The 25,800-nt window shown below is 47.8% G+C and overlaps 1 protein-coding gene across 1 annotated transcript in view; it reads left to right on the forward strand.

Annotated features, from left to right (window-relative positions):
* The first annotated feature begins 299 nt into the window (after window positions 1–299).
* The window catches only part of ZNF541 (zinc finger protein 541), a 69,777-nt gene continuing 44,276 nt past the window's right edge, over window positions 300–25,800 (forward strand). The window contains exons 1-3 of the mRNA XM_088477181.1: window positions 300–555; window positions 3,957–4,179; window positions 15,111–16,422. Coding sequence (XP_088333307.1) covers window positions 300–555; window positions 3,957–4,179; window positions 15,111–16,422 — 1,791 coding nt within the window. The remainder of the gene's footprint in view (window positions 556–3,956; window positions 4,180–15,110; window positions 16,423–25,800) is intronic.

Consider the following 25,800-nt stretch of genomic DNA (forward strand, 5'->3'; position numbering starts at 1 on the left):
TCACTTCAGGTCTCCTCCCAGGAACGCCCATGGTTTTGCTTTGTCACTTCCGATACCAGCAGTCCCATACTCAGCAGCGCGTTTTGCCTACACTCAGATTAACGCATGCATTGTAGGGGATTTCAAAATATTTTGCGCAGTTGCAAATATTCGCTGAACTGCGCAAGCATTGGCATTGCGTGCAGTTAGTGTGCACCCCCGAATCAGGCACAGTGGCTCCTGCATTAACACTGAAGCATTCTCAATCTCTTTGCAAAACTGTGGTCTCTTATTCTAGGATTTGGAGTAGTTCCAGGAAGATGAGTCTTTACAGTCCAGGTGATGAAGATGGCCTCCAATCTGGTCACCCTGTTCCAGACTTCTGCTGGGATATGTGTCAGCCCATTAGTGACATTATGCAGCCTGGTCATCCGCAGCAAAGCCTGGAAATGCATCTAAATTCTGTTGAAGCCACATTGGGTGATAATCCGGATAATACGATATCTCTGCTCTGCAGGACTCAAGAGGGATCATCAGATCCTGATACTTTATCATCTAACAATGAATGGGTTACAGGTTTGTAAAAGCATATATTAGATAGAGCACTTCCCTCTCATACTTGCACTGCAGGGTGACACAGGCACATACGGGCTATAAGATGTAGGGGAAAATTTACTAAAGTATGGTTTTGTGATAGTGTTTTGGGCGATCTTAAACCCAGTGAAATGGGGATGAGGTTAGCATCCCGACAAGCAGGATGCCGTCTGTTGGGACCCTGGCATCGGAATCCCGATCGCCGAGACAACAGCAGTGACGACATCCCGCCATGACCCGGGATGCCGACGCCGGGATCCCAGCAGACTGCATCCAGATCGTAAAGACAGCGGGGAAAAGTAGGTATCAGCCGCACGGCGCCGGGATCCCGGCACACTGCATCCAGATCGTAAGGATAGCGGGGAAAAGTATCAGACGGCACTCAGAGAGTTAGGCTTAGGCAGCCCGGGGGGATTTAGGTAAGGCTGCGGGAGGGGAGAGGTTAGGATTAGACTCCAGGCAGTGGGGGTTAGGTTCAAGCACCACCAGGGAGAGTTTAGGCACTGAGGGGGGAGGGTTAGGCACTAAGGGGGGAGGGTTAGGTTTAGGCACTTACCTGGAAGGTTAGGGTGCGGGGTAGGGAGGTTTAGTATAAGGGTGCAGGAAATGAGGGTTAGGGGGTTACTGTTCCCCTGTCGGGATTTGAACCATCGGGATGCCGCAGTCGTTTCATACCGATTCCATGAAATGTACTAAAAGCTAAACTGCTCATACAGAACTGTTTCCAATTCGGCACATTAGACATCAACGTACAGATTTAGATGGCCATACACTGACCTATGGGCCTGATTGTGCACGCAGTTATTCCGCGCCTGCATTTTCGTAATGATTCGCAAGTGCGAAAATATGCAAATGTCAGCTTGAGCATTCCTCTTGTGTATTTCCATGCAATGGACTGAGCAAATCCTGCGACACCCACTTTGCATTCATATCTGATCAATGTTCAACTGCGCTGGTGTATCCGATCGCTCAACCGTCACGCACATCATCGGTCACAACATTGACTCTTCGAGCAGCCCCTGCCTGACACACAGCCTCCCTTGTAACTTTATCAAAATGTGGCTGCGGTGCTGTGAAATACGCCATGAAACGCCCATAACATGCCCATGCTATCTCCTCTTTTTGCAATCACTTTAGGTGTCCTCCCTGAAACGCCCATAGATTGCAGACGCCGTCTCAAGTCATAGCGATGCTGCCCTCAAATGTGTACGTCATTGAACGCGCGGTTCGCGCATCCGTAGTAAAGGGGCTTATCCATTTGCTGAGTTTCTGCACGATGCGACCAAAACCAGGAGGTTTTGGCCGGATCATGCAGAAAGTCTGCAAGTGTATAGCCGGCAAGAACCAGCGATGCGCGTGCACGCTCTATCGTTGCCGACCCTGACTATCTATCGAACATGCTGGTCAACCTGACGACGATCGGCAGGTTCCACATGTTAATAGATAGGGAGGTTGGGCGCCTGCACTAAAGACGTTCAGTGAACGTCTTTCAGTGCCGTGCCCGTACCTCAGCGACATGAACGCTGGACGTTCAGACTTTCATGTCGTTAACTCGATAGGCCCTTAAGGGTTTTCTAGACTTTATGCGCATGTGCAATGGCAAATAATCGCTCAACTGGGCAAACATCGGTACTGCTTGCACCTCTGCATCACTCCCTATAATCGTTTAGATGGCCCAGATAAAATAACTGGTCTAAACGGTATACAATAGGGAAACCGGCTGCCTTAATACCGACAGCCGGCTTCCCGACTGTCATATCCCGGTGAGGGTGAAATGCCGGGCGTATAGATGCAGACGCCTGACATTTCCCCAACGCTGGGAGACCGGCGCCCGGCATCCCGATCGATGGGATGCCGGGTGCCGCGAGTGGACAGCCGCGGGGGGGGGGAAGAGGGTTAGGTTTAGGGCACCCGGGGGGGACTTAGGGTTAGACACCCCCCCGGGACAGTTAGGGTTAGGCTAGTGGAAGGGAGGGTTAGGGTTAGGCACCCCCGGGGGGGGTCTTCGGGTTAGGCACCCCCCCAGGGGACTTAGTTTTAGGCAGCGGGGAAGGGGGGGGTTAGGGTTAGGCACTTAGAGGGGGGAGTGGGTTAGGCACTTGGGGGGGGAGGTTAGGGTTAGGCACCCCTAAGGAGGGTTAGGGGGTTAGGTTAGTTTATACTTACCTTAGCGACGATTGGGATTTCCAGCGCTGTGGAGCTTCCGCTGCTTTTGTCGGCCAGGAGCTGCCGGGAATCGAACCGCCGCCCATGCGTTTCATACTGATTCCATCTAAACTATCAGTGTTTGGATCTGAACTATGGGCATGATTCAGAGATGTACGCAAACCGATGGTTTCTGTACTGCGCATGCTAGAAATGTATTGGGCGTTCCTGGATGGTGGCTATTCAGACACACGAAGATGGTCCGTCTTATGGGAGTGTTGTGGGCACGTCACTCAAGTTCTTGTAAACACAGACACTTAGGGGCCTATTTATAATTAAATATTTGCGGCATATTCAGATGTTTTTGGGGGATATCTGCTGCAGTCCCTCCATTTTTGACAGCAGATGCTACCCCCATAGGTTTCTATGGTTGTTACGAAGCTGTGAGATTTACTTCGCACTCAAGAGATCGGCCCCCACAGCTTACTCCATCTGAAGATGGCGTTGTGGGCTACACTCCGGAATAATTACCAGTAGAGGGTTTCTCCAGAACCCTTCCTGGCAATGGCCGGCGCACATGCTTGGTCTGTAGACTACATATGCACAGTAGTCCCGATATAGAGGAGTGAAGAGTCCGCTGATGCAGTCACTCTACTCCGAGCACATCATGGGAATAGGCTCCTTTCCGAGCCACGGTCTCATCGTGTGCTATTTTATACATTCGACCAGTATTATCTCATACTGCAATGCGATCATGGGTGCTAATATCGCGCCCAGATCGCATTGAAGTATGTGATGGTTAATAAATGGGCCCCTTTGTCACTCATACTCAAAAAGAAAATCGGCACCTACCATGGGGCTGGTGCAAGTTTGGACGGTGCGACCGATGGTGGCATCTAAAGACTCACCAAGCGGTATTACAGCGTCTGAAGACACTCATAGTGGGCGTCTCAGTCCTTGCACGTTTGTACACCCCGGGAAGGGCTAATACAAGTAATAGCAAATATTGGAAGATACAACTACGGCAATAGATGCTAGAGCTGTTGTAGCAGCGCGTGACTCAGAATCAGCCCTGCAGTGTACCAGGTAGATAGGATTAGTGTTTTGGCGCACCTAAGTCGCAAAGTCCGTGGCACGCTCAACAGGGCTACTTGGTGGGATGTGAGGATAAGTGTATGTGGACACATCTGTAAGAATGGTTGTATTAATTTTGCTTTATATTGTTTCCACTTTCCCAGATCTCGGAATGTGTCTAGAAGAGGACAGATCACTGCAGGGCAAGCCCGAACCAGGAGGCACTTACAGGAAGAAGTGTTCACGGGCCCCCGTTTTGGAGTGTGCGGTGTGTGGAAAGGTCTTTACCACTGTGAGCTCCCTCAGCAAACACATCCTGATCCACAGCCAAAAGAGAAGCCACATCTGTAAAGTCTGCAAAAAAGGCTTCAAACGAAACGACCACCTGTATGTACCGTGAGCCATCTTTTTATCATACACATTAGTGGAACCTACGCAACTATTGTTTTCCATATGCATTCACACACGTAAGAAGACACTAATGGTACCCAGACATTACGTTATGTTTTCATCTGAATAAGTTCACCACTTGCCCGATGCATCCACGCCAAACTGGGCTTTCCACGGTCGCACCTAATAGCATCGCCCACCTGCCTAGATAGATACAGTAGATGGACCATTAAGAAGAGCAGGCAGCAGCAGCCCCACCTTCCAATGCTTTCTCCCCCTCTCCCAGCCAGTAGTAAGAGGTGGTCAACCCTAAAGATTGCCCATAACTAACTGTTAGCTGGGAGAAGGGCAGAGAGCAGGGGGAGGCGGAGCTGTTGCTGGCTGCTCTTATTGGTCTATCTACTGTGGGTCTCATTCAGAGCCGCTCGTAAGCGGCCGTTCACTCGTTCGGAGCGATGTTCGCACATCTGCGCATGCGTACGGATTGTAATACGCATGCGCGAACCAGTCAGTGCAGCCAAAAATCGTGTGCTTGCTAAATAGCGAGTGCCTGCTATTTTGAGTGACAGGAGGAGGCGTATGTGGGTGGTAACGGGAAGGTGCTTGAAAACGGGGAGTGGAAAACAGAACGCAGGCGTGCTTAAAGGTCAAAACGGGCGTTTTTAGGGTGTGCAGAATTAATACAGCAGCGTCATTGCCCACGTCACTTGGTTATTTTATAGTCAGAACTGCTCGCAAGATTGCGGTAGGAAAAACCAACCACAAGAATAGCGAGCAGTTCAGACGCCGTTCGATGTACTCGATTAATCTATTAAATAGCGGACATGACGTATGGTGCGAGCGACCAGGGGGCGTACTTTTCAAAATTACGACGCATGTTTTGTTCGCTCGTTCAGACATAGAGGCGGCAACAGACCGCAAAGAGCGAACGGTTCATTTAAATAGCCACCCCCTTTAACAGAACGACCGTCCGCAAACAGCGTCCGGCTCTGAATCAGACCCTGTATCTATCTATAAAAAAGGAGAAATTAGACTCCACTCCAATATGAAGCAAAGAAGACACAGGCCCTCATTCAGAGCCGTGCGCTCTGAGCAGAGCGCACGCTCTGAATGAGGGCCGGCCTCCATAACTATGGAGCGTCCTCCTGGACACTCGTATAGCTGTGGGTCACCACCCACAGCCTATACGAGCGTGCAGTTTGATGGTCAAGACCATCGCGACCATCGAAACTGCGAGCCGGAGCCTGCGGTTGAGGTTTTCAACCGCAAGGCCCGGAGTGATTTTGGCTCTATCAGAGCCAAAATCACTCCCACTGACATCACTAGTGATGTCAGTGGGCCGGCTTCTGACGGGAGGCGTTCCCTTAGGAACGCCCCCGTCAGGGAGGCACGCCCACCAAAGGGGGCGTGCTGTCAATCAACATCGACAGCACGCCCCCTTTGATCAGACACAACGAGCGAAGGAAAGTCCTTCGCTCGTCGCGTCTGGCGCATGCGCACGACGGAGCACCCTCCGTCGTGCGCATGCTCAGTGCAGAACATCGACCCGCTTGCGAGCGGACAGCCGCTCGCGAGTGGGTCTGAATCAGGCCCACAATCTTTTAATCCATGCCTTGTTTGCTTCACATCGTCTCCGAGCGCAGCCTCATTTCTCTTTTTATACACGGTGCAGTTTTTTCTTTTATTCCAAAGTCACCACACACAGGACAATTGTTTTTGGTCACAGTACAGTTGAAAATTAAAGATGGCCGTATTGTTTTAAAATCTAATGATTTGTAATTAAAGTGTAAAAAAACAAGGGGGTGAATATTCATTAAGTAAGATGAGATGTAGCACTTTATGAAATGCAACTAAAGGGACCCACACTCTGGACGATATTTTGCACGATTTGCCCAATTTCGACGCATCGGCATGACATCGTGCAAAATATGTGCAAATCGTCCGTCGTATCTTCAGATCTTACCTACAGCAGGTAAGATCTGCCAATCTCGTACACGACGCCCTAGAAATCGTTAAGGACGCACGTTAGATCGTTGGTCAGATTGGACACGTTTTAGCATCATATCGTGTCCTGGAGTGCCGTGGCGCTGCCGGGGAGAGTTCAATCAAGGGAAATCGTTAACGACATCGCATCGTTTGCGAGTCGTTCAGTGTGTGGGCACCTTAAGTCTTAACCACAATTTGGGAGTTGATCATTCGTTCTTCATTTGAGCCTATATAAAGCTATACCCCTTTATAATTCTAGCTCTATGCGGCCAATTGTTAGGTCTCAGACCTGTAAATTTGTTAGGTCTGTGGCCAACCTAATAGGATTGCAGCAAAAAGATCATAAAACTATCCCATGTGTTTTGAGACCTATTTATTACAGTACAAGCTACATCATAATTGTATTAAGGAACAAGTAAATGAATAAAAAAAAAAATAAGTCCCTTCTGTCACCAGTAATATATATCTGTATCCCTGGCTCTTTATTGTGCAACATTTCATTAAGAACACAACAAGTTTGCCAATTGGGGTTTCTGTCGCCCTTCCTTTTAGTCCAAACACAAGCGGGATAAGCTTTCCACCTACTAATGGTGGGCACCCTGTTGCTGTAGGGTATGTATTTTACCCTTCTCACTGAAGACGAGTGATAGGGAGGACTTATATATTAGCGGTATTGTGAAGCGGCTAAAGGGGCCCATACATGTAGCTACTATCGCAGCAATTCTGACAGCTCTAGAGCGCAAGGGGGGACTGTACCCCTTATGCCTTGGTCTCATGAAATTGGAAAGATTGAGAGAGAGTGTAGATTTGCCCCTTTGAGCCAGGTAAGTAAATAGCTCTAAAGAAGAAACTGTACAGAAATCTCTGTGTTCTAAGTGGGAATCAGTATAAGATTGCATAGAACTGTGATTGGTGGGGGCGGGGCTTGGACGCCATACAGGGAAGCAGCAGATTCCCTGAGCTCCGTACACGGGTCCCTAAAACAACATCTTTACAGCTGCCCTTGTCTGCTGCTTCTGCCTGCAGTCCGCTCATACAGCCCCCTGCACCACTGTGACTCACTGGCTGCCTGCGCAACGGCCCCGGGGAACGTCCCGATCACCGGACCTCTCCCAGGCTCCTATCCGCCATTGTCCCCCTGCGTGGAAGTCCCTGATTGGGCAAAGAGCGCTGGATCGCTTGCCCACTATAACACCGGGACACTCACCTCACTACCCGCTTGCTGGCCTTCCCTCACTAGAAGGCAGCCTCTATACCGGACGGCCCCATTGCTGCACATAGAAGCAGGGAAAGCAGAGGAGACACTGATGCCGTCGGCGCCATCTTGGAATCGGCCGGTGAAGGTGTTCCTCCTGGCCACTGTACTGTTAACTGCCACCGAGCTCCTGCAGCCCTCTCCTGCCTTAGGTGATGCCAGCGCCCCGTTCGGATGCCTGATAGCCAGCGTAGCTGGCTTTATATACCTGCGGCCTAGTTTTCCTCCAGGAGCCCCGGCCTCGATTTGGGAGCCCCGCGGACAGGACCGGAGTGGTCGCAGTTGCCACTTGACGGAGCCGTGATCCCCCTGGACTCTTGCAGGCTGACTGGGACTTCAGGTGTGGCCACCCATATCCCCAGGGGACCCCCAGACGCATGCACCATTGGACCCGCGTATCGCGGAGGCCGCCATCTTCCCGCAATTTCCCCTGGCCTGTGACCCTCGCTGCAGCTGCCCTCCTCCCCAATGCTGACAGGGAATTCAAAAACCATCCAGGGGCACCTGTATTATTTCTATACCTGCATAAAGCCAGCCTGCGCCCCAGGACACGCTGACATTCTCCTATCTGTCCTGGCTGTCTCCCTCCTGCTGGGTCTGGTCCTTCCTTTGCTGGAAATCCTTCCTGTCATCAGAGCGGCGCCCATTGCCCTAGCCCGCAAGTCTGTTGTGCCACATTTCACTTATCGCTTTTTCCTAAGTTGGCTGTGTCCCCCTATCCTACACACTCCTCCGGCTGCCCATAACTCAAGACCTCTCAATCCGTTTATGGTCCCTACTTAGAGATTGATATACAGTTTACATTCCCGCCCTGACGGCTGCAATATGTACTAGCTGAACCCTCATCCCCTCCCACCCCTAATTAGTACACGTGGAGTTTCTTTTACCTCCTTTTATATATACCCCTATTTATAATGCCTAGAACGAAGAAACCCTCTGCAGGTGAAATCACACCATACCTCATGAAGCACAAATCTCTGACGCTAAAGGTATTGTGCCAGATTCAGCTCCTGACCATTCTAACTCAGAATCGGAAGAAGATGACCTTTCCCCTATTACTCGCAGAGACTTTCTTATACTGTTCAAGGAACTCAAAGATGTGACAAATTCTGTTCAGGCTCTTCATACCATGCAACCAGAAATTACTGCCATTGGTTCCAGAACAGATCAACTAGAACGTAGAGTTGAGGAGGTGGTTACATTCCAACAATCTTACGATGCCGACCTCACACAACTACGCCAAGATGTTGCTCAACTTCAAGACGGCCAAGAAGACCAAGATATCAGGGCCCGGCGTAACAACATCCGCATCAGAGGTATACCTGAAGACGTCGAGCTCCCCCACCTTGAGCTCTATCTCAAAGACCCTTCATGCAACTTTCTCCCTCTACTCCAGAAGACCACCTACTCCTAGACCGAGCCCATCGTGCGCTGAAACCGCGCTCTCAATCTTCTTCTCAACCTCAAGATGTTATTCTACGAATGCACTATTTTACAGCCAAGGAAAATATAATGAGAGAGGTTCGCAAACTCCCTTCGATCACCTTTAGGGATGTTACTCTCCAGATCTTTCAAGATATTTCCCCCTTGACTCTTGCTAAACCTAGGGACTTTAAGCTTCTTACCACCCTGCTTCGTCACCATAATATAAGATACCGTTGGGGTTACCCCTTTCGCATTCTAATATGGCATCAGAACCAACTACATGTTGCTCAATCTCTCCCTGAAGCTCAATCTCTTCTTCCAACCCTGGGTATATCCGAAGAACTTGTCCCTACATCCTCCGCCCCCCTCCCCCAAAGGTCTCGACAGACGACTCGACGCCCCCCTCCATCAGAATGGTCTACTGTTCCTGCGTCTTCCAAGTTTTCCACTTTGATCCCTGAAACCTGAGACCCTCTAAAAGGTTTATTGTTGCGTCGTTTTTTGTGGTTTCATGGTGGGGCCCCTCCACTTGTGAGGACAGCCCCCGTTATAAATACATTATACTACAGTCTCACTATTTATATTTGTAATTCATTTAGCCTATTTTTTAAATATTTACAGAGGTTTATGTTATTGTGCTTTGATGAAGCTCCATTATAATGAGTATCAGATATATCTATACATGTTCATGTTTTAACTGTTCGCTTATTACAAACCTTACTGAGACTCTGTTGAACTGTTTATGAGTATATGTCTATAAATCTACAAACCCTGCTTATTAGTCTGTATTTAAGGTTTGTCTGGTATGATTTATCCCCCGATTCATTGCCATTTATTGTTTATTATTTTCATGTTTCTGTTTCTATTGTATTTCCCTCCACCATTTTTATATATTCCCCTCTTTATATTGTTTTCCATTTTTCCGCAGCTTTGGCTCACCTAAATTTTCACCTACTTTTTGTGATCTCCTTCCCTTCTTTTTTTGTGTCCTCTCCCTACACTCCACTTGTACGATACTACACTTTCTCTCCTCGTAACGTTATTATATTTAGGGCTTGTGGGAGGGCCCTATTTTTTCTCTATGACATCACTATGGATATGCAGCCCACTTCTTCCGCGCCTCTACAAGGTCTTGTACCCATTTGCTGACCTATGTGCTTTACTAGTGCATAGTTCCCCTCCCCACTTTCAGCACCCATGGCCTTGGACTCCTGTGCCATTTGGCCGACCTACCTTCCTTTTCCTTCACCGGTTTCAACTGCTTCTCATACAGGACCACCCTCTCCTTTCTATATGCCTGATGACGTGTCATGTTTGTTTACCTTTTCATATTCAATCATTTTCTTTTCTAGCTTTCCTCTCGACCATCTCGCATTGGTCTTAAGGTACTCTCCTTCAACGTGAAAGGCTTCAACAGTTCCCAAAAATGTAGCAAACTCTTTACCACCCTTAATTTATACAAAGGAGACTTGGTGTTTCTTCAAGAAACCCACTTTTTGCGAAATCTCCATCCAGAACTCCACTCTAAAACCTATCCCACCACCTATCACGCCTGTGACTAAGTAACAAAAATGAGGTGTTGCTATCCTCTTTGCCCGCCACCTCACTTTTGATATTATCGACTCTTATGAAGATAAGGAGGGTCGCTTCCTTATTCTTGTGGGTACTCTTAACAATACTCTCTGCACCATTGTCAACATATATGCCCCTAACCAAGCCCAGCCAGCTTTTTTTTACTAGACTAGATACCCTTCTCTCTCATAAACGGCAGGCTCCCTTATTGTAGCTGGTGATTTTTTTTTTCCATAATAGTTTTTATTGAAAATTTAGTACAGAAAAATAAATGAAGATACAGAATGAAAAAAAGGGGGAAGCCAGACATATTGCATATCACAAAACAAAATATCATTGATCAGCTTACAAACATTTGATTCATAGACATAAAACTTTTAATACACATAAGAGTAATTAGAAACAAGATACTAAAGGAGTGATGAGTAGAATGAGGTGGGCAGAGAACACCTAAATCAACAGGAGCACTATAAATAGTGGAATTACCTTGTTTTTCCCTATATACTCCCCATTGAAACCATTTCATATGGATGGAGTTAGCAGAGGAGGAATATTTGCTATCCAATGTTTCAAAAACAAAAGTGCTTATGAACCTTGTTTTCTATACTTGTGATGTTAGCAAGGAAGCAGTCTTCCACCCCTGAGCAATTGCTGCCTTCGTAGCTATTAAAATATGTCCCATGATGTAACTCTCACCACGGGATAATGTCCCAGGATAAAAATGAAAAAAAGTGGTTAGGGGCTCAGTAGCTGGTGATTTTAATGCAGTCCTGAACCCCTCCCTAGATAGATCTACCTCGGGGGGCCACTAACTCCAATAGGGCAGATCTCAGTAACTCCAAGGTGCTGCTTGATCTCATTAAGTCCCAGCTCCTCTATGATTCCTGGCGGGTTCAAGAACCCTTTACTAGGGACTATACCTTCTTCTCCTCTGTGCACAACTCCTATTCCCGTATTTACATGATCCTGCTCAGCCACGACATAGCCCTATGACTTGTGGATGTTAAAGTCCATCCTCTGATATGGTCTGATAACGACCCTGTTTCAGCTGACCTTTCCTGTATCACTGAACGTCCTCGTCCACTTTCTGGTTGGCCCATAAAGCTGTTCTACGGGGACATCTAATTAGTATAGCATCCAAAATTCTAACTCGTACTAACTCCCTCTCCATCCGCCTTCAACAACTGGAGTCACAACATTAACAGTTCCCTAGCCCCCCCTCCAACAAGAACTTCTCGCTGTTCGTCATTCTCTCGCTCTCCTTTTTCCTCAACACACGGCCAAACGTCTAAAATGGTTGCGTTAAACCTTTTATGAAAAGGGAGATAAGGCTGATAAGATTTTGGCGTCTCGGCTCCGTACGTCACGAACCCATAGAAACATCCTCATGATTAAAAATTCCAAAAATCACCTTCTTCACGACCCGGCAGCTATTCGCTCTGAATTCCAGAGCTTCTACAGTAACTTGTACAACCTGCACTCTGCCTCATCCCCTACTTCCGTCCCACCTACTGAGGTGGGCAATTCAAGAATTTCTTCTGCTGCCAATCTTCCTCAGTTATCTCCTGAAGCGATCCGGGGCTTGAGTGAGGAAATCTCAGAGGAGGAAATCATAACTTCCATTAAACAGCAGAAGTTAGGCAAGGCCCCTGGACCTGACAGCTTCACAGCAGCATTTTATAAAAAATTTACGGAACACCTGGTTCTCCACCTGCACTCCCTCTTTAATGCTGTTCTACAAGTGGGCTCCTTCCCTACAGACATGCTAGAGGCCAGGATCATTGTGATACCTAAGGAGAGTAAGGATCCGCACAATTGTGCTAGTTATAGGCCTATCTCCCTCCTCAACTTAGATGTTAAAATATATGCTAAAATTTTAGTCAATAGACTTAACCGGCTCCTTCCTTCCTTGATCCATTATGATCAGGTCGGCTTTGTGCCGGGATGTCAAGCTCGAGGTGATACCCGTAGGACCATAGATTTAATCCATACCATAAATTCCAGGAGATCCCCAGCTGTGGTCCTTTCTCTAGATGCTGAAAAAGCATTCGATAGGATTTCCTGGACCTTTATGTCCCAAACCTTGCGATCATTTGGGATATCGGGAGACTTCCTGACTGGTGTCATGGCCCTCTATTCCACTCCCTCTGCTATTGCTTCTATCAACGGTGTCCCAAACGTTTCTCCATCTCAAATGGCACCAGACAGGGCTGCCCTCTGTCCCCTTTGATCTTCGCCCCCCTAGTGATAGAACCTCTGGCCTCCCTCATCCGACTGAACCCTAGCATTCATGGAGTGCAGGTTGGGAACTCATCTTCCAAAATCGCCCTTATTGCCGATGACATTTTACTTACCCTTATTCAACCCCGGATATCTTTACCCAATCTTTACAATCTATTGGACCGTTATAGTACACTCTCCGGATACAAAATCAATTTTTCAAAATCTGAGGCCATGTGCCTCTATATAACCCACCAAGACGCTGAGGCCCTTAAATCCTCCTACAGCTTTAAATGTCAACATAGGAAAATTAAATACCTTGAGGTCTTCCTGACATCCCGTTATGAGCATTTACATCAGGAAAATTTTCCCCAGCTTTCTACAAAACTACAAGCGGATTTGACCTGGAAACGGTATACTCTCTTGGCTGGGCAGAATCATCGCAGTCAAAATGACTATTCTCCCTAAGTGGCTCTACCTTTTCCAGACCCTCCCAGTGGCGGTTCCCTTTACCCTCCTTCAAAACCCTCAGAAATCTATCAACCGTTTATATGGAATGGTAAACCCCCTCGACTATCTTCATCCATCCTTAAAAAAACTGTCTCCAAAGGGGGTAGGGGTCTCCCGGATTTTAAGCTCTACTATCTGGCTTCACATTTTTCCCAAATTGTTTCCTCCTACTTCCCCCACGGAACATCCTCCTGGCTTGATATTGAATCCAGCTATATTAATTCTCCAGACCTATCTTCCCTATGGGGCCTACAAAAGAAACACCGTCCTCCTCCCTCTAACCTTCCTCCAACACTTAAATTCCTCCTACACATATGGGTATTATATTAATTTAAATTTGATATTACCACCCCTATATCTCCTCTTACCCCCATATGGTGCAACCCCAATTTCCCCCCAGGTTTGCATGTGGCTCGCACGAAATCATGGATAACAGCATCCCTTAAATTTCCTGCTGATTTTTGTTCACAAGGGCTCTGGCTCTCCATCCCAGACTTACAACTGCAATGTCCAACCCAATCCCTAAATCCCTTTGAATATTTCCAAATACAACATTTTTTAGGTTCCTTACCACAGACCCCACTTCTCTGCGACCTCACCCCATTTGAACGACTCTGTAAATATTGCCCCTTGTCTAAAGGGATGATCTCTCAAATATATGGCATTCTTATTGATGCTGCTCTGCCTATTACTAACCCCCATGAATCTTCCTGGGAGATAGATCTTGGCCCTCCACCTGATGAAGAGGCTTGGGACGACATGAGACTGGCAATTGCTAAAACCTCTATCTCTACCCGCCTTAAAGAAACTTCCTATAAATTGTATTGCCGTTGGTACTATACCCCAGTACGGCTCTCCCATATGTTCCCTTCTGCCTCACCCCTTTGTTGGAGAAACTGTGGCCTCCAAGATACTCTAGCCCATATCTGGTGGACCTGCCCGGCTCTTGAACCCTTCTGGACCACGGTTCATGCTCTTCTGAACACTGTCCTTGGAGACCCGATTCTGAAAGACCCATGGACCTTCCTTTTAAGTTACCCCCCTCCAGATCTCTGCAAACGCTCCGTTAAATTGCTGTCCCACATTTTAGTTGCTGCTAGAAGATTGATTGCTTGTAACTGGAAAAACCCTCTTCCACCAACCCTCTCTGCCCTAAAATCACAAATCCGACATATAGCGGAAATGGAGAACATTACCTACTATCTTCACGATAGAAGCCATATGTTTTCTCAGGTTTGGGCCCCATGGCTCTCCTACGATAGCACTTGACCACCTCTGCTCTCTACGCTGAATGCCCATATGTGACTCATGCGCGGTGACCGAGTCTGCTCCTTCCAATCTGACTCCTCTGTGACAAACCCCCCTAATTAACTAACCGCATACTCTACTCTCCTGTTCCCCAAATGACACGTTTTTCTTCCTTATAACGCTTCTTGTCTAGCATTTGGTACTCTCTATGATCTCCTGCTTCCTTTGGTAGTCCTGTCCCCTCCCCCCCAATACCCTTCCACCCCTTTTACTAACCCCCCCGCCCTTATATACTTATCGCTATAAAAAAATGGCTCATTTGTACTGTTTATTACATTTGTGTTTGTCTATGTTCTTTTCTGTGAGCTTTCTAAATAAAGAATTTAAAAAATAAAAAAAAAGAACTATGATTGGCTACATTTTGAAACCCTTGCAAAATATTTTTTTTATCCCCTTATGCGGGCCATACCATCAGCCATTTTCTGGTCTTGATCCGTGTATCGAAGATTTCCAACATGTTGAATTTCCCTGACTCCCTGAACCCGCCTTCGGCAGAATTGCTGCGTTAGTACAGTAGCTACATGTATGGGCCTAGGTGGGAAAGGCAGAGGGTATGTTATGCAGACACTTGTGCTAAAAGTATATAAACAGGTTGTAGTGAGTGCATTCAATAATGATAGTGAAGCAACGATGTCTGTGTCTTTTATTTCAGAATGGGACACATGTTGACTCACCTGAAAACAAAGCCATTTATATGCACCGAGCAAGGATGCAATAAGAGTTACTGTGATTCCAGGTCCTTGAGGAGACATTATTTAGTCCAGCACGGGCTTTGTACACTGAAAGAGGCAAACGCCAAGAACGACGCTCAATGTGAAGAGCCTCAGAAGAAGGAACTACCAAAGACAAACCCTCTTTTTATACAGAACGAGACAGTAGATGCATTCAGTTGTCTTGTGACTGGGGTTGTGCAACAGAAGATTACATCAAATGTGTCCATCTTCCAAGTCCCCAAGGTATCCCAGGCTATGACTTTAACTGGCAGCAAGATTATAAAAGAATGTTCATCTCTACTGATGAATGCTACATCATCGAGTGCTTATACCTTAATAAATACAAGCAGCAAAGACTCTATGTGTCCAGGAACTGTCCTATTCTCAGATCCAAGTTCACAGCAGCTGAACCTTTGCTCAGAAGATACCTTCTTGAAGGACCGTCCTGTTCTGCAAAGTCAGAAGATGAATTATAGAGAGAATCAGCTGGATGCTTCCATAACTGGCTCTCTAGGGACCTTAGATGATTATACACTAAATGGAAAACCCATTGACATGAACTCAGGAAGCTTGAATACACTTTCGCAAATGTATATGTCTCCTAGTGTGAAAACACCAGGAGACACCTCACTATGTCCATACAGTGGAAATGAGTTAAGTCACCAGGCGATGAGCAGTCAGGAGATCACGTTTTCAAATGACCTAGATTTCTCAGAACACGTTATTCAGCCATGTGAAAGTTCAACCTTTGAGATAGAAATTCCACAGACCCAGTCAGCTACATCCCACATCACAACCCAGGCTCTACCCAACCTGTCCGTCCACCATTGCATTACAGAAACATTGATAACGCCCATCCCACCGAAGAGGGACATGGGAAGCACAAATAATGTACAAAGGGATCATGTGCTGATAGCTAATACAAGCAGTTCATACTCTGAAGCTGAAGAAGTGGGAGCATTTTCTGGGATATTCTGTGTTACAGAGAGTGTGACTGGTACAGAACAGGATTTTGGAGAACGTCTTACCTCAGACACTGCCGCAGATTGCTGTCCTGTTACAAGTAGCAACAGTAAACCATGGACTTGGAAACTTGGAACCCCCCATCATAAATGGTCCATCAACAAGGGAAAGCTCAACTTCACTCTGTCCAGTACAGTTCCTCCAAGCCAGGTGGCGCTAGAGTCATTTTCTACCTCAAAAACATCGCCGAGCAATGAAATTAAATCTAGGCATTTCAACAGGATCCAGGTAACTACAGTCATGTGCAAAATTTGACACATGATTAATAATAGCACATCACTATGGCCTGAGGCAAAGATACAGGCAACATTTTCTGCATATCAATGGTTAATCACTTACCTCCCAACATTTAGATGTTAGGGGGACGATGCAATTCTTTTATCAAGCACCTTAACGAATGGGGGCCCGAGGGAGAAATTCAGTTGTTATATTCAGGGGCGCATAGCCGCGGGTAGACACATTTCTGCTTGAAGCCTCCTGAAATGTGCGAGAAGTCGGCGCTTTGGGTGTCTAAACTCCAGTACTTTATACAGGCTTAGCTGCTTTCCGCTGCTAAATCAAGTGCTGTCGGGCCCACACACGTGGCACGGGTGCCCAAACGGCAACAATTGAATTGCTCTGTCGGACGCCCTTTAGTTAAGACACCCATGATATATTGGCCGTTCAAATGAACGGATGCTATATCGGCCATTGTGTATCCAGCCTTACCTCTCATCTACATAATGGTCTATTCTTTAGCAAGTCGTCTATTTAGCGTATATAACAATCAAGTAAGGATGGCTCTACAGTGGGGTTCCTTAATGTGATCATTGTTGCACCTCGCCCTATTTTTGTAGTCTTCTTGTTCCTGAAGACAATGTCCAGTTTTAGGTGGTGGACAGCATACTCTATGGTTTGCTGTAAGGATATTACTTTATCCAGTCTAGTTTCACAATGGTCGGTTCTATTAGCTAGATCATTGATTTGAGGTAAATGATAGTCTGATGGCCTTCTGCTTGTAAAATTTGAACTGACAGTCATGTCTCTTAACTTCCCGAAACATAGATCGGATGTTGTCAGCATGGAATGATCAGACTCTTCCGATTCAGAGTCATCTTGCCTCTGAGAACAGCTATGCCTGTCAGATCAAGAATCAGAGTATGCAGACTTTATAAACTAGTTATGAAGTTTTGCATTATCGCCAGAAGATGGTGCTGTTGCACAAATAATAAAGTGGATGTAAAAATTGAGGGCCTCGCTATTGCAAAAGCGTACGCAGACGGCCGATTGTTGCATGTCGGGAAGGCACCACTGCGATCACGGAGAGCCCTCGAAGTGTGATTAACAGGCAGTGAGCGTTTGGAGGTGGTAACGGGGGAGTGGTCGGAGAAACGCAGGCGTGTCTGTCCATTTGAACACCGTTGCATGGGCGTGCATAAATTAGCCAGTGCGATTGCATTCGCAGCTTCAGTACTTACTGCGTGCAACGAAGTTAGCAATTTCTAAGTAGGGTCAGGGCTGCTGTAATTCTGCGTGAGGGGCCGATGGTACTCGATGTTACTGATGTTTATGGAGGTGTGCAAGGTATTACGGATGTGAGATAGCGGTAGTGGGAGGCAGTGGGTGTCTCCATGCTGTCAGTGTGACGGCACTGTGATAGCATTCATTAGCATATTTTTGCAGCAGACCTACGTGCGATCACGGAGATGCGATCGCAATAGTGATCCGTAATGAATCAGGCCCTGAAAACCACAAAGGAGATCTACAAATGGCCAAAATTGGTCACAGAAAGAAAAAATAGAAAAGACAACAGAGAAGGGGATGTAGTCACAATCCCGGCACATGTTAGAATCCTGACCACCGGCATCCCGACCACCGGCATCCCAAAGGTAAGTAGTGGAGGAAGGGGGGGGATGGGTAATGTTTTAGGGGGAGGGTTAGGAATAGGCATTAGGGGAGGAAGGTTAGGTTTAGGATGCGGGGAGGGAGGATTAGGGGATGGGTTAGGATACCTACCGACATTTAGCTAGGCATTGATTGTAAGAGATAGTGAAAACATCAGATTACGTTCCCAGTTAGGCTTAGAAACACTTGCCGCTAGATGCACAATAGTAGTTAGAGAATCTAGCACTTAAACTTGGCACTAATATGGGGATCAGGCGATTATTTACAGTGGGGCAAAAAAGTATTTGGACAGCCACCGATTGTGCAAGTTGTTGCACTTTAAAGATGAGAGAGGTCAGTAATTTCCATCATAGGTACACTAACTGGGAGAGACCGAATCAGAACAAAAAATTCCGGAAATCACATTGTATGATTTTTAAACAATTTATTTGTATATTCTTTCTGACAAAAAATATTTGGACAATCAAAAAGTTTAACTCAATACTTTGTAAAGTAACCTCGGTTGGCAATTACAGAGGTCAGACGTTTCCTGTAGTTCTTGACCAGGTTTGCACACACTGCAGCAGGTATTTTGGCCCACTCTTCAATGCAGATCTATAGATGTGTCATGTTTTGGGGCTGTTGCCGTGCAACACGGACTTTCAACTCCCTCCACAGATTTTCTATTGGGTTGAGGTCTGGAGACTGGCTAGGCCAAACCAGGACCTTGAAATGCTTCTTACGGAGCCACTCCTTTTGTTGCCGGGCGGTGTGTTTGGGGTCATTGTCATGCTGGAAGACCCAGCCATGTTGCATCTTCAGTGCTCTTGCAGAGGGAAGGAGGTTTTTCCCCAAAATGTCACGATACATGTCCCCATACATCCTCTCCATAATATGGATCAGTCGTCCTGTCCCCTTTGCAGAAAAACATCCCCGAAGTATGATGTTTCCACCTCCATGCTTCACAGTGGGTATGGTGTTTTTGGGATGCCACTCATCGTTCTTCTCCCTCCAAACACGGCATTTGGAGTTTATACCAAAAAGTTCTATTTTGGTCTCATCTGACCACATGACATTCTCCCTGTCCTCCTCTGGATCATCCAGATGGTCACGGGGAAACTTTAGACGGGCCTGGACATGTGCTGGCTTAAGCAGGGGGACCTTTCGGGCGCTGCAGGATTTGAATCCATGACGACATAGTGTGTTACTAATGGTAACCTTTGTGACTGTGGTCCCAGCTCTCTTGAGGTCATTGACCAGGTCCCCCCGTGTAGTTCTGGGCTGATCCCTCACCGTTCTCAAGATCATTTATACCCCACGAGGTGAGATCTTGCATGGAGCCCCTGGTCGAGGGAGATTGTCAGTGATCTTGTATTTCTTCCATTTTTTTATAATTGCGCCAACGGTTGATCATTTCTCACCAAGCTGCTTGCCTATTGTCGAGTAGCTCATCCCAGCCTTGTGCAGGTCTACAATTTTGTCCCTGGTGTCCTTAGACAGCTCTCTGGTCTTGGCCATGGTGGAGAGGTTGCAGTCTGACTGTTTGAGGGTGTGGACAGGTGTCTTTTATACAGTTAACCAGTTCAAACAGGTGCAATTAATACAGGTAATGAGTGGAGGATAGATGAGCTTCCTAAAGAAGAAGAAACAGGTCTGTGAAAGCCAGAATTCTTGCTGGTTGGTAGGTGTCCAAATAATTTTTTTCCGAAAAATATACAAATAAATTGTTTAAAAATCATATAATGTGATTTCCGGAATTTTTTGTTATGATTCTATCTCTCACAGTTAAAATGTACCTATGATGGAAATTACAGACCTCTCTCATCTTTAAAGTGCAACAACTTGCACAATCGGTGGCTGTCCAAATACTTTTTTGCCCCACTGTAGATTTGTTTTGGGCCCAGGAGCCGTCCTACAGGTCACAGGATGTAGAGGTGAGTGCAGCAGAAGCCTAGAGGCCAGCACAGATTCAATGGCTTCAGACAGGCACCAGGGTGTTTCAGAGCCTTTCCGCACCAGGTCCAAAGTAGAGTAGCATCCAGGAACTGAGTAATTCAGCCTGGGAGGTATGGCCGTGATATTGACAGGTGAGTGGGCCTCTCAGCCAGCGACAATGGCAAGAGAGTCTCGGAGGGCAATCAGAACAGAGTAATGTGCTGGGCAATCCCGATTGATGCATTAGTGCAAAACCAAAAGCACAGTTTTTTGTCAGCGCTTATCCTTACTATTACAACTCCGTGCCATGCAAAGTGAAAGTAGGAGGTATAAGTTCATATACAGGGGCGCCGAGAGGGGCCGGGAGTGGGGTCCGACGCGCCCCCCTTCCCCTCTTGCCTCAGCAGCACAGAACACGCTGCTATGTGCTGGGCTGCAGTGCAGGAGCCACAGTAGTCTATTCCTGTGGGGGTGGAGCAATCACACTGATCGCGCCCTCCCCCCGGCTTTGCGTTAGGCTGAGGGGCTCACGGTGCCCCCCTCCCCAGCGCGCAGCGCCGAAAGAGATTTTTAAAATATTTTTATCTATAGGGGACGTGGCCACGCCGCTCGTGATTAGGCCACGCCCCTCATGGAAATTATGTGCTGCAGGCTTAAGTGAGGAGAATTTGATACAAGATAGGTTGTGTATTAAGTGTTATACTCCACCAGGCCCATCAGATCCCCCAGCGCATGTACAAGAGTCCCCCTGGGCTTCTTTTTCTCAGGTGCTGGCTACTATTGCGGACCGCCTCTCGGTTCCGGCTATAATTCCCCCTATGGGGTTTTCGCAGCAGGGCGTAATTCCCCCTCTGGGGTTGCCACAACAGGTTCAGGCGATACAGGTACCTCCTGTGCCCACACCATGGGTATATGTACTCTCTAACTCGGTACAGAGTCTGGTGGCTACCTCTACTGCCTTTCAAACTATGTTGCAAGGTGAGAAGCCCCTATCCAGTAAGCCTTCTAAGCGTCCTGTGCTATCATCAGCTCCCAGATTCTGAAGTGTCATCTGAGGAGGCAGAAGATGCTGATCTCCTTCTGGAGGAGGATGATAGTCGGTCAAAAATGTATATTACTGCCTTGGGGCCTGATTCAGACCCGCTCGCGAGCGCAGATGGCCGGGCGCGTGCGCGAGCCCCGGAGCGAATGAGAAATCACTCGCTCCGGGGCTTGCTACAAGACGGGGCAGCTGTCGATGTTGATCGACAGCTTGCCCGGTTTTGTAGGCGGGTCGGGGGGGTAGCTGCACAAACGGAGGCGTTTCCGAAGGAACGCCTGCCGTTTGTGGGCGACCCTACTAACATCACACGTGATGTCAGTAGTGAACTTCCTGCTCTATTAGAGCAGGAAGTTCACTGGGGCTTGCGGTGGACGAGACCCTACCTCCTGGGGCCTCGTCGCAAGCCCGATGGTCCATCGCCAGGCCACCCGCTAAAGCTGTGGGTGGTCACTCAGCTTAGCGAGCGGCCTAGAGGCCGGGGTAAAAAAAAACGTCCCGCCCTGATTCAGAGTGAGCGCTCGCAAATAGCGAGCGCCTCTGAATCAGGGCCTTGGTGCAAACTGTCAGATCCATCTTACTAATAGAAGATGATGAGCCAGCCCCTAAATCTAAGCACCCTCTGTTAAACGACAGAAAGTGGCTTCAGCAATATTCCCTCTTTCGGATCAACTAGCTGAACACATGGCTGCAGCCTGGCAGACGCCCGGTAAGAAGAGGTTTCAGCCACAAAAACGTCTGACCTACTGTTACCCATTTCCTGTGGCTCATTGTTTAAAATGGGAAACCCCCCCTGCGGTGGATTCACATGTTATGCGTTTAATTAAAAGCGCTACATTGCCTATCCCTACAGTAACCTCTTTGAAGGATCCTACGGATAGAGAGGTGGAATCCTGCCTAAAATCAATATACTCTCTTTCAAGGACTGTTGCCCGTTTCACCATGGCTATTGCACTTTGAGGCACTCAAAGTCGGGCAGCAATGACAGAAGTGTCATGCATTCTGACATGGGCCGAGGGTCACCTCCTGGCCATCTCTGCAGTGTTCATTTTCAATTAGGAAGCAGACTTCCTCAGCCGTCACAACGTGCATCCAGGGGAATGGTCTCTTCACCAAGATGTGTTTCAACTCCTAGTGAGCAGATGGGGTATCACAGAGGTGGACCTCATGGCCTCCCGACACAATTACAAACTGCCGGTGTATGGGTCCAGAACAAGGGATGCCGAAACAACCTTCGTAGATGCATTGTCAGTGAAGCGGACCTTCCAGTTTGTGAACCTGTTCCCTCCAGTCTCCATTCTTCCTCGAGTCCTTCAGAAGTTCAAACAGAGGCACTGTCCTGCTGGTGGCTCCAGCTTGGCCCAGACATCACTGGTACTCAGATCTTCGGAGTCTCTCCATCGACAATCCGTTCCTGCTGCCTCAACGTCCGGACCTGTTGTCTCAGGGTCCTTGCCTTTACCCGGACCTGGGTCGTCTGTCTTTGACGGCGTGGCTCTAGAGACATTCCTCCTGAGGTCCAAAGGATTCTCTAGCTCTGTAGTCCAAACTATGCTCAGAGCGCGTAAGCCTGCTCGGATCTACCACAGAGTGTGGCATACATATTTCCAATGGGGTCGTACCAGAAGCTACGATCCTCACGTATTTAGGATTTCCAGAGTCCTGGCCTTCCTTCAAGCTGGGTTGGACCTTGGACTCCGCCTTGCCTTACTGAAAGTGCATGTCTCTGTTTTATCCATTTAGTTTCAGTGTAGACTTGCTCTACTACCGGATGTCCACACTTTCCTCCAGGGTGTCCACCGTATACAACCTCCCTTTGTCCCTCCAGTGGCTCCATGGGATTTGTCAGTAATTCTTTGTGCCCTCCAGGGTCCTCAATTGGAACCCCTTGATTTTGTGGAACTCAAGTGGCTCAAAGCGAAGACTCTTTTTCTTCTGGCTATAGCGTCTGCTTGAAGAGTGTCAGATTTAGGGGCGCTCTCCTGTCGCTCCCCATTTCTAGTATACCGTCAGGACAGGGTTGTGCTTCGGACTCGCCCTGGTTTCCTTCCGAAAATTGTTACTAGTTTCCACATTAATGAGGAAATTGTAGTCCCGGCCTTTCAATCACCAGACCTCTCGGCAGGTGAAACCTCCTTCGATGTGGTCTGTGCCCTCAGGATATATGTGGACCAGGCCTTCCTGTACCAGCTACTGTTACTGCTCATTCTACTCGCTCTGTGGGTCCCTCGTGGGCAGCTCGCCGTGGCGCCTCAGCTGAACAGCTTTGTAAGGTGGCCACATGGGCCCTCATTCAGAGCCGCTCGCTATTTGCGGTCGTTCGTTCAAAAACAAGGGGTGGCTATTCAAATGATCCGTTCGCTCATTGCGGTCTGTTCACGCCTCTAAGTCTGAACGAGCGAGCAAAACTTGCAGTTGTAATTTTGACAAAAACGCCCCCTTGCCGCTGGCACCATACGTCATGTCCGCTATTTATTTGATTAATCGAGTACATCGTACAGCGTATGAACTGCTCGCTATTCTTGTGGTTGGTTTTTTCAACCGCTATTTTGCGAGCAGTTCTGAGTAAAAAAAAACCAAGTGACGTGGTCAATGACGCTCCAGTTTTAATTATGCACACCCATAAAACGCCCGTTTTGACCTTTAAGCACGCCTGCGATCGGATCTCCACTCCCCGTTTTCAAGCACCTTCCCCTGTTACCACCCACATACGCCTCCTCCTGTCACTCAAAGTAGCAGGCACTTGCTATTTAGCGAACAAACGATTTTCGGCCGCACTGACTGGTTCGCGCATGCGTATTACAAACCGTACGCATGTGCAGATGTGCGAACATCACTCGGAACGAGCGAACGGCCGCTTACGAGCGGCTCTGAATGAGGGCCATGGTCCTCTGGGCCTAATTCAGACCCGCTCGCGAGCGTTCGCAAGCGGGTCGATGTTGCCCAAGTGCGCATGCATTTTGGCCGCTCGTTATAGCTGTGGGTGGTCACCCACAGCTATGCGAGCGGCCAGGAGGCCGCTCCAAACAGTAAGAGGGACGGCCCTGATTCAGAGCGAGCGCTCTGTCAGAGCGTCCGGCTCTGAATCAGGCCCTCTGTCCATACCTTTCTGAGGTTTTATGCCTTTGATACATTTGCCTCTCAGGGTGCTTAATTTGGGTGCCAGATTCATTTCTCAGCGCAGGAGCGTCCCTACCCTTGAATGACTGCTTTGGGACATCCCCAAAGTCTCCCTGTGAAGCCCTATGGACCCTGAAGAAGAAAATGAGAGTTATGGTAAAACTTACCTTTGTTAACTCTCTTTTATTCTTTAATTTACTTTTTATTTTTTTTACAAACGGGCGAGCAGCTCCAGACTGTCCTGCCGCCCCATCACCCCTCCGCGGCGCCGTGACACCAAACATGTGCTAGGTACTTCCGGTGGGGCTCCGAAGGGGACTAACTAGCAGGCTCCCCGGACCCCCGGTGTCTCTCCCTCAAGACCCACCCTTGGCTGCCTTTTCACAAATGCTGGCAATACTTGCAGACCAAGTAGCAGTCCCTGTGGTAGCTACCCCTATGGGATGGCCACAGCAGGTACTCCCTGCAAATCATTTGCCACCCCCATGGATAGATGTACTCTCTACCTCAGTAAAGAGTTTGGCTAATACTCTACAGTTTTTCAGCAAATGCTGCAAAAAGATAAACCTTTACCTCTTAAGCCAGGGAAGGGGAACCTCAGGCCCGGGGCCCGTATAAGGTCCCCAGGATCATTTGGTCTGGCCCTCTGAGCTTTTTTCTGCTAGCCTCAACTGGCTAGCAGGGTACCTAGAATGGCACCCTGCAGCCAGAATCTAAGCAGCAGTTCCGTCTGGAGCGTCCATAGGACGCTTCAGACGGTCACACTGCATTGCTGTAATCACTGGTGATTTTGACCCCACCTAATGTGAGGCACACGGAGCAGCGTGGTCTGCAACAGGCCCTCTAATAATTTTATATATTTCAAAATAACCCTCGGCAGAAAAAAGGTTCCCCATCCCTGTACTAAGCCTACTAAACGTACTATGATGTCTTCCCAATCCATACAGTTATCTGATTCTGAGATATGATCTGGGGAGGCAGAAGATGCAGATCTCTCTCACTCTGACTCCGTCTCAGGAGAAGAGGAGCCACCCTCTATACTAAATATACCTGCTCTTGTGAGAGCTGTTAAAACTATTCTACAAATAGAAGAGGATGAACCCACTCCTAAGAAAAAAACATTCAGTTTTTCAGCGATAAAAGGTCATTTTACCAAAGTTCCCTCACTCTGACCAGCTATCTGATCACATGAGTGAAGCTTGGAACATGCCCGGTAAAAGGTTTTAAATTCCAAAACGGTTCAGTTTCTTTTACCCGCATCGAGCTACTGATTGTACTAAATGGGAAGTTCCCCCAACAGTGGATTCTCATGTAACACGTCTGGTTAAAAATGCCACCTTACCCATTCATACTGCAACCTTCTTGAAGGAGACTACAGATAGAATTATAGATGCTTGTCATAAATCTATATACTCTCTTACAGAAGCTATTACTCGTCCTGCTAGGGCTACAGCCTGGGAGGCAAAAGCCATTGAGAGTTGGGTAGAGGCCCTTTTCCCCCTGATGCTTCAAGGGAACAGCTGTCCTCCATATCTCACATTAGTGATGCAGCCTCCTACTAAGGTGAAGCAGCTCTCCTGGCCTCCAGTATATCTGCCACTTCGGTAGTGGCCCGACGTATCCTTTGGCTACGTTCCTGGAAAGCAGAT

The sequence above is a fragment of the Taudactylus pleione genome, unplaced genomic scaffold (genome assembly GCF_031769625.1).
Source record: "Taudactylus pleione unplaced genomic scaffold, aTauple2 ptg000199l, whole genome shotgun sequence".
NCBI classification, from domain to species: domain Eukaryota; kingdom Metazoa; phylum Chordata; class Amphibia; order Anura; family Myobatrachidae; genus Taudactylus; species Taudactylus pleione.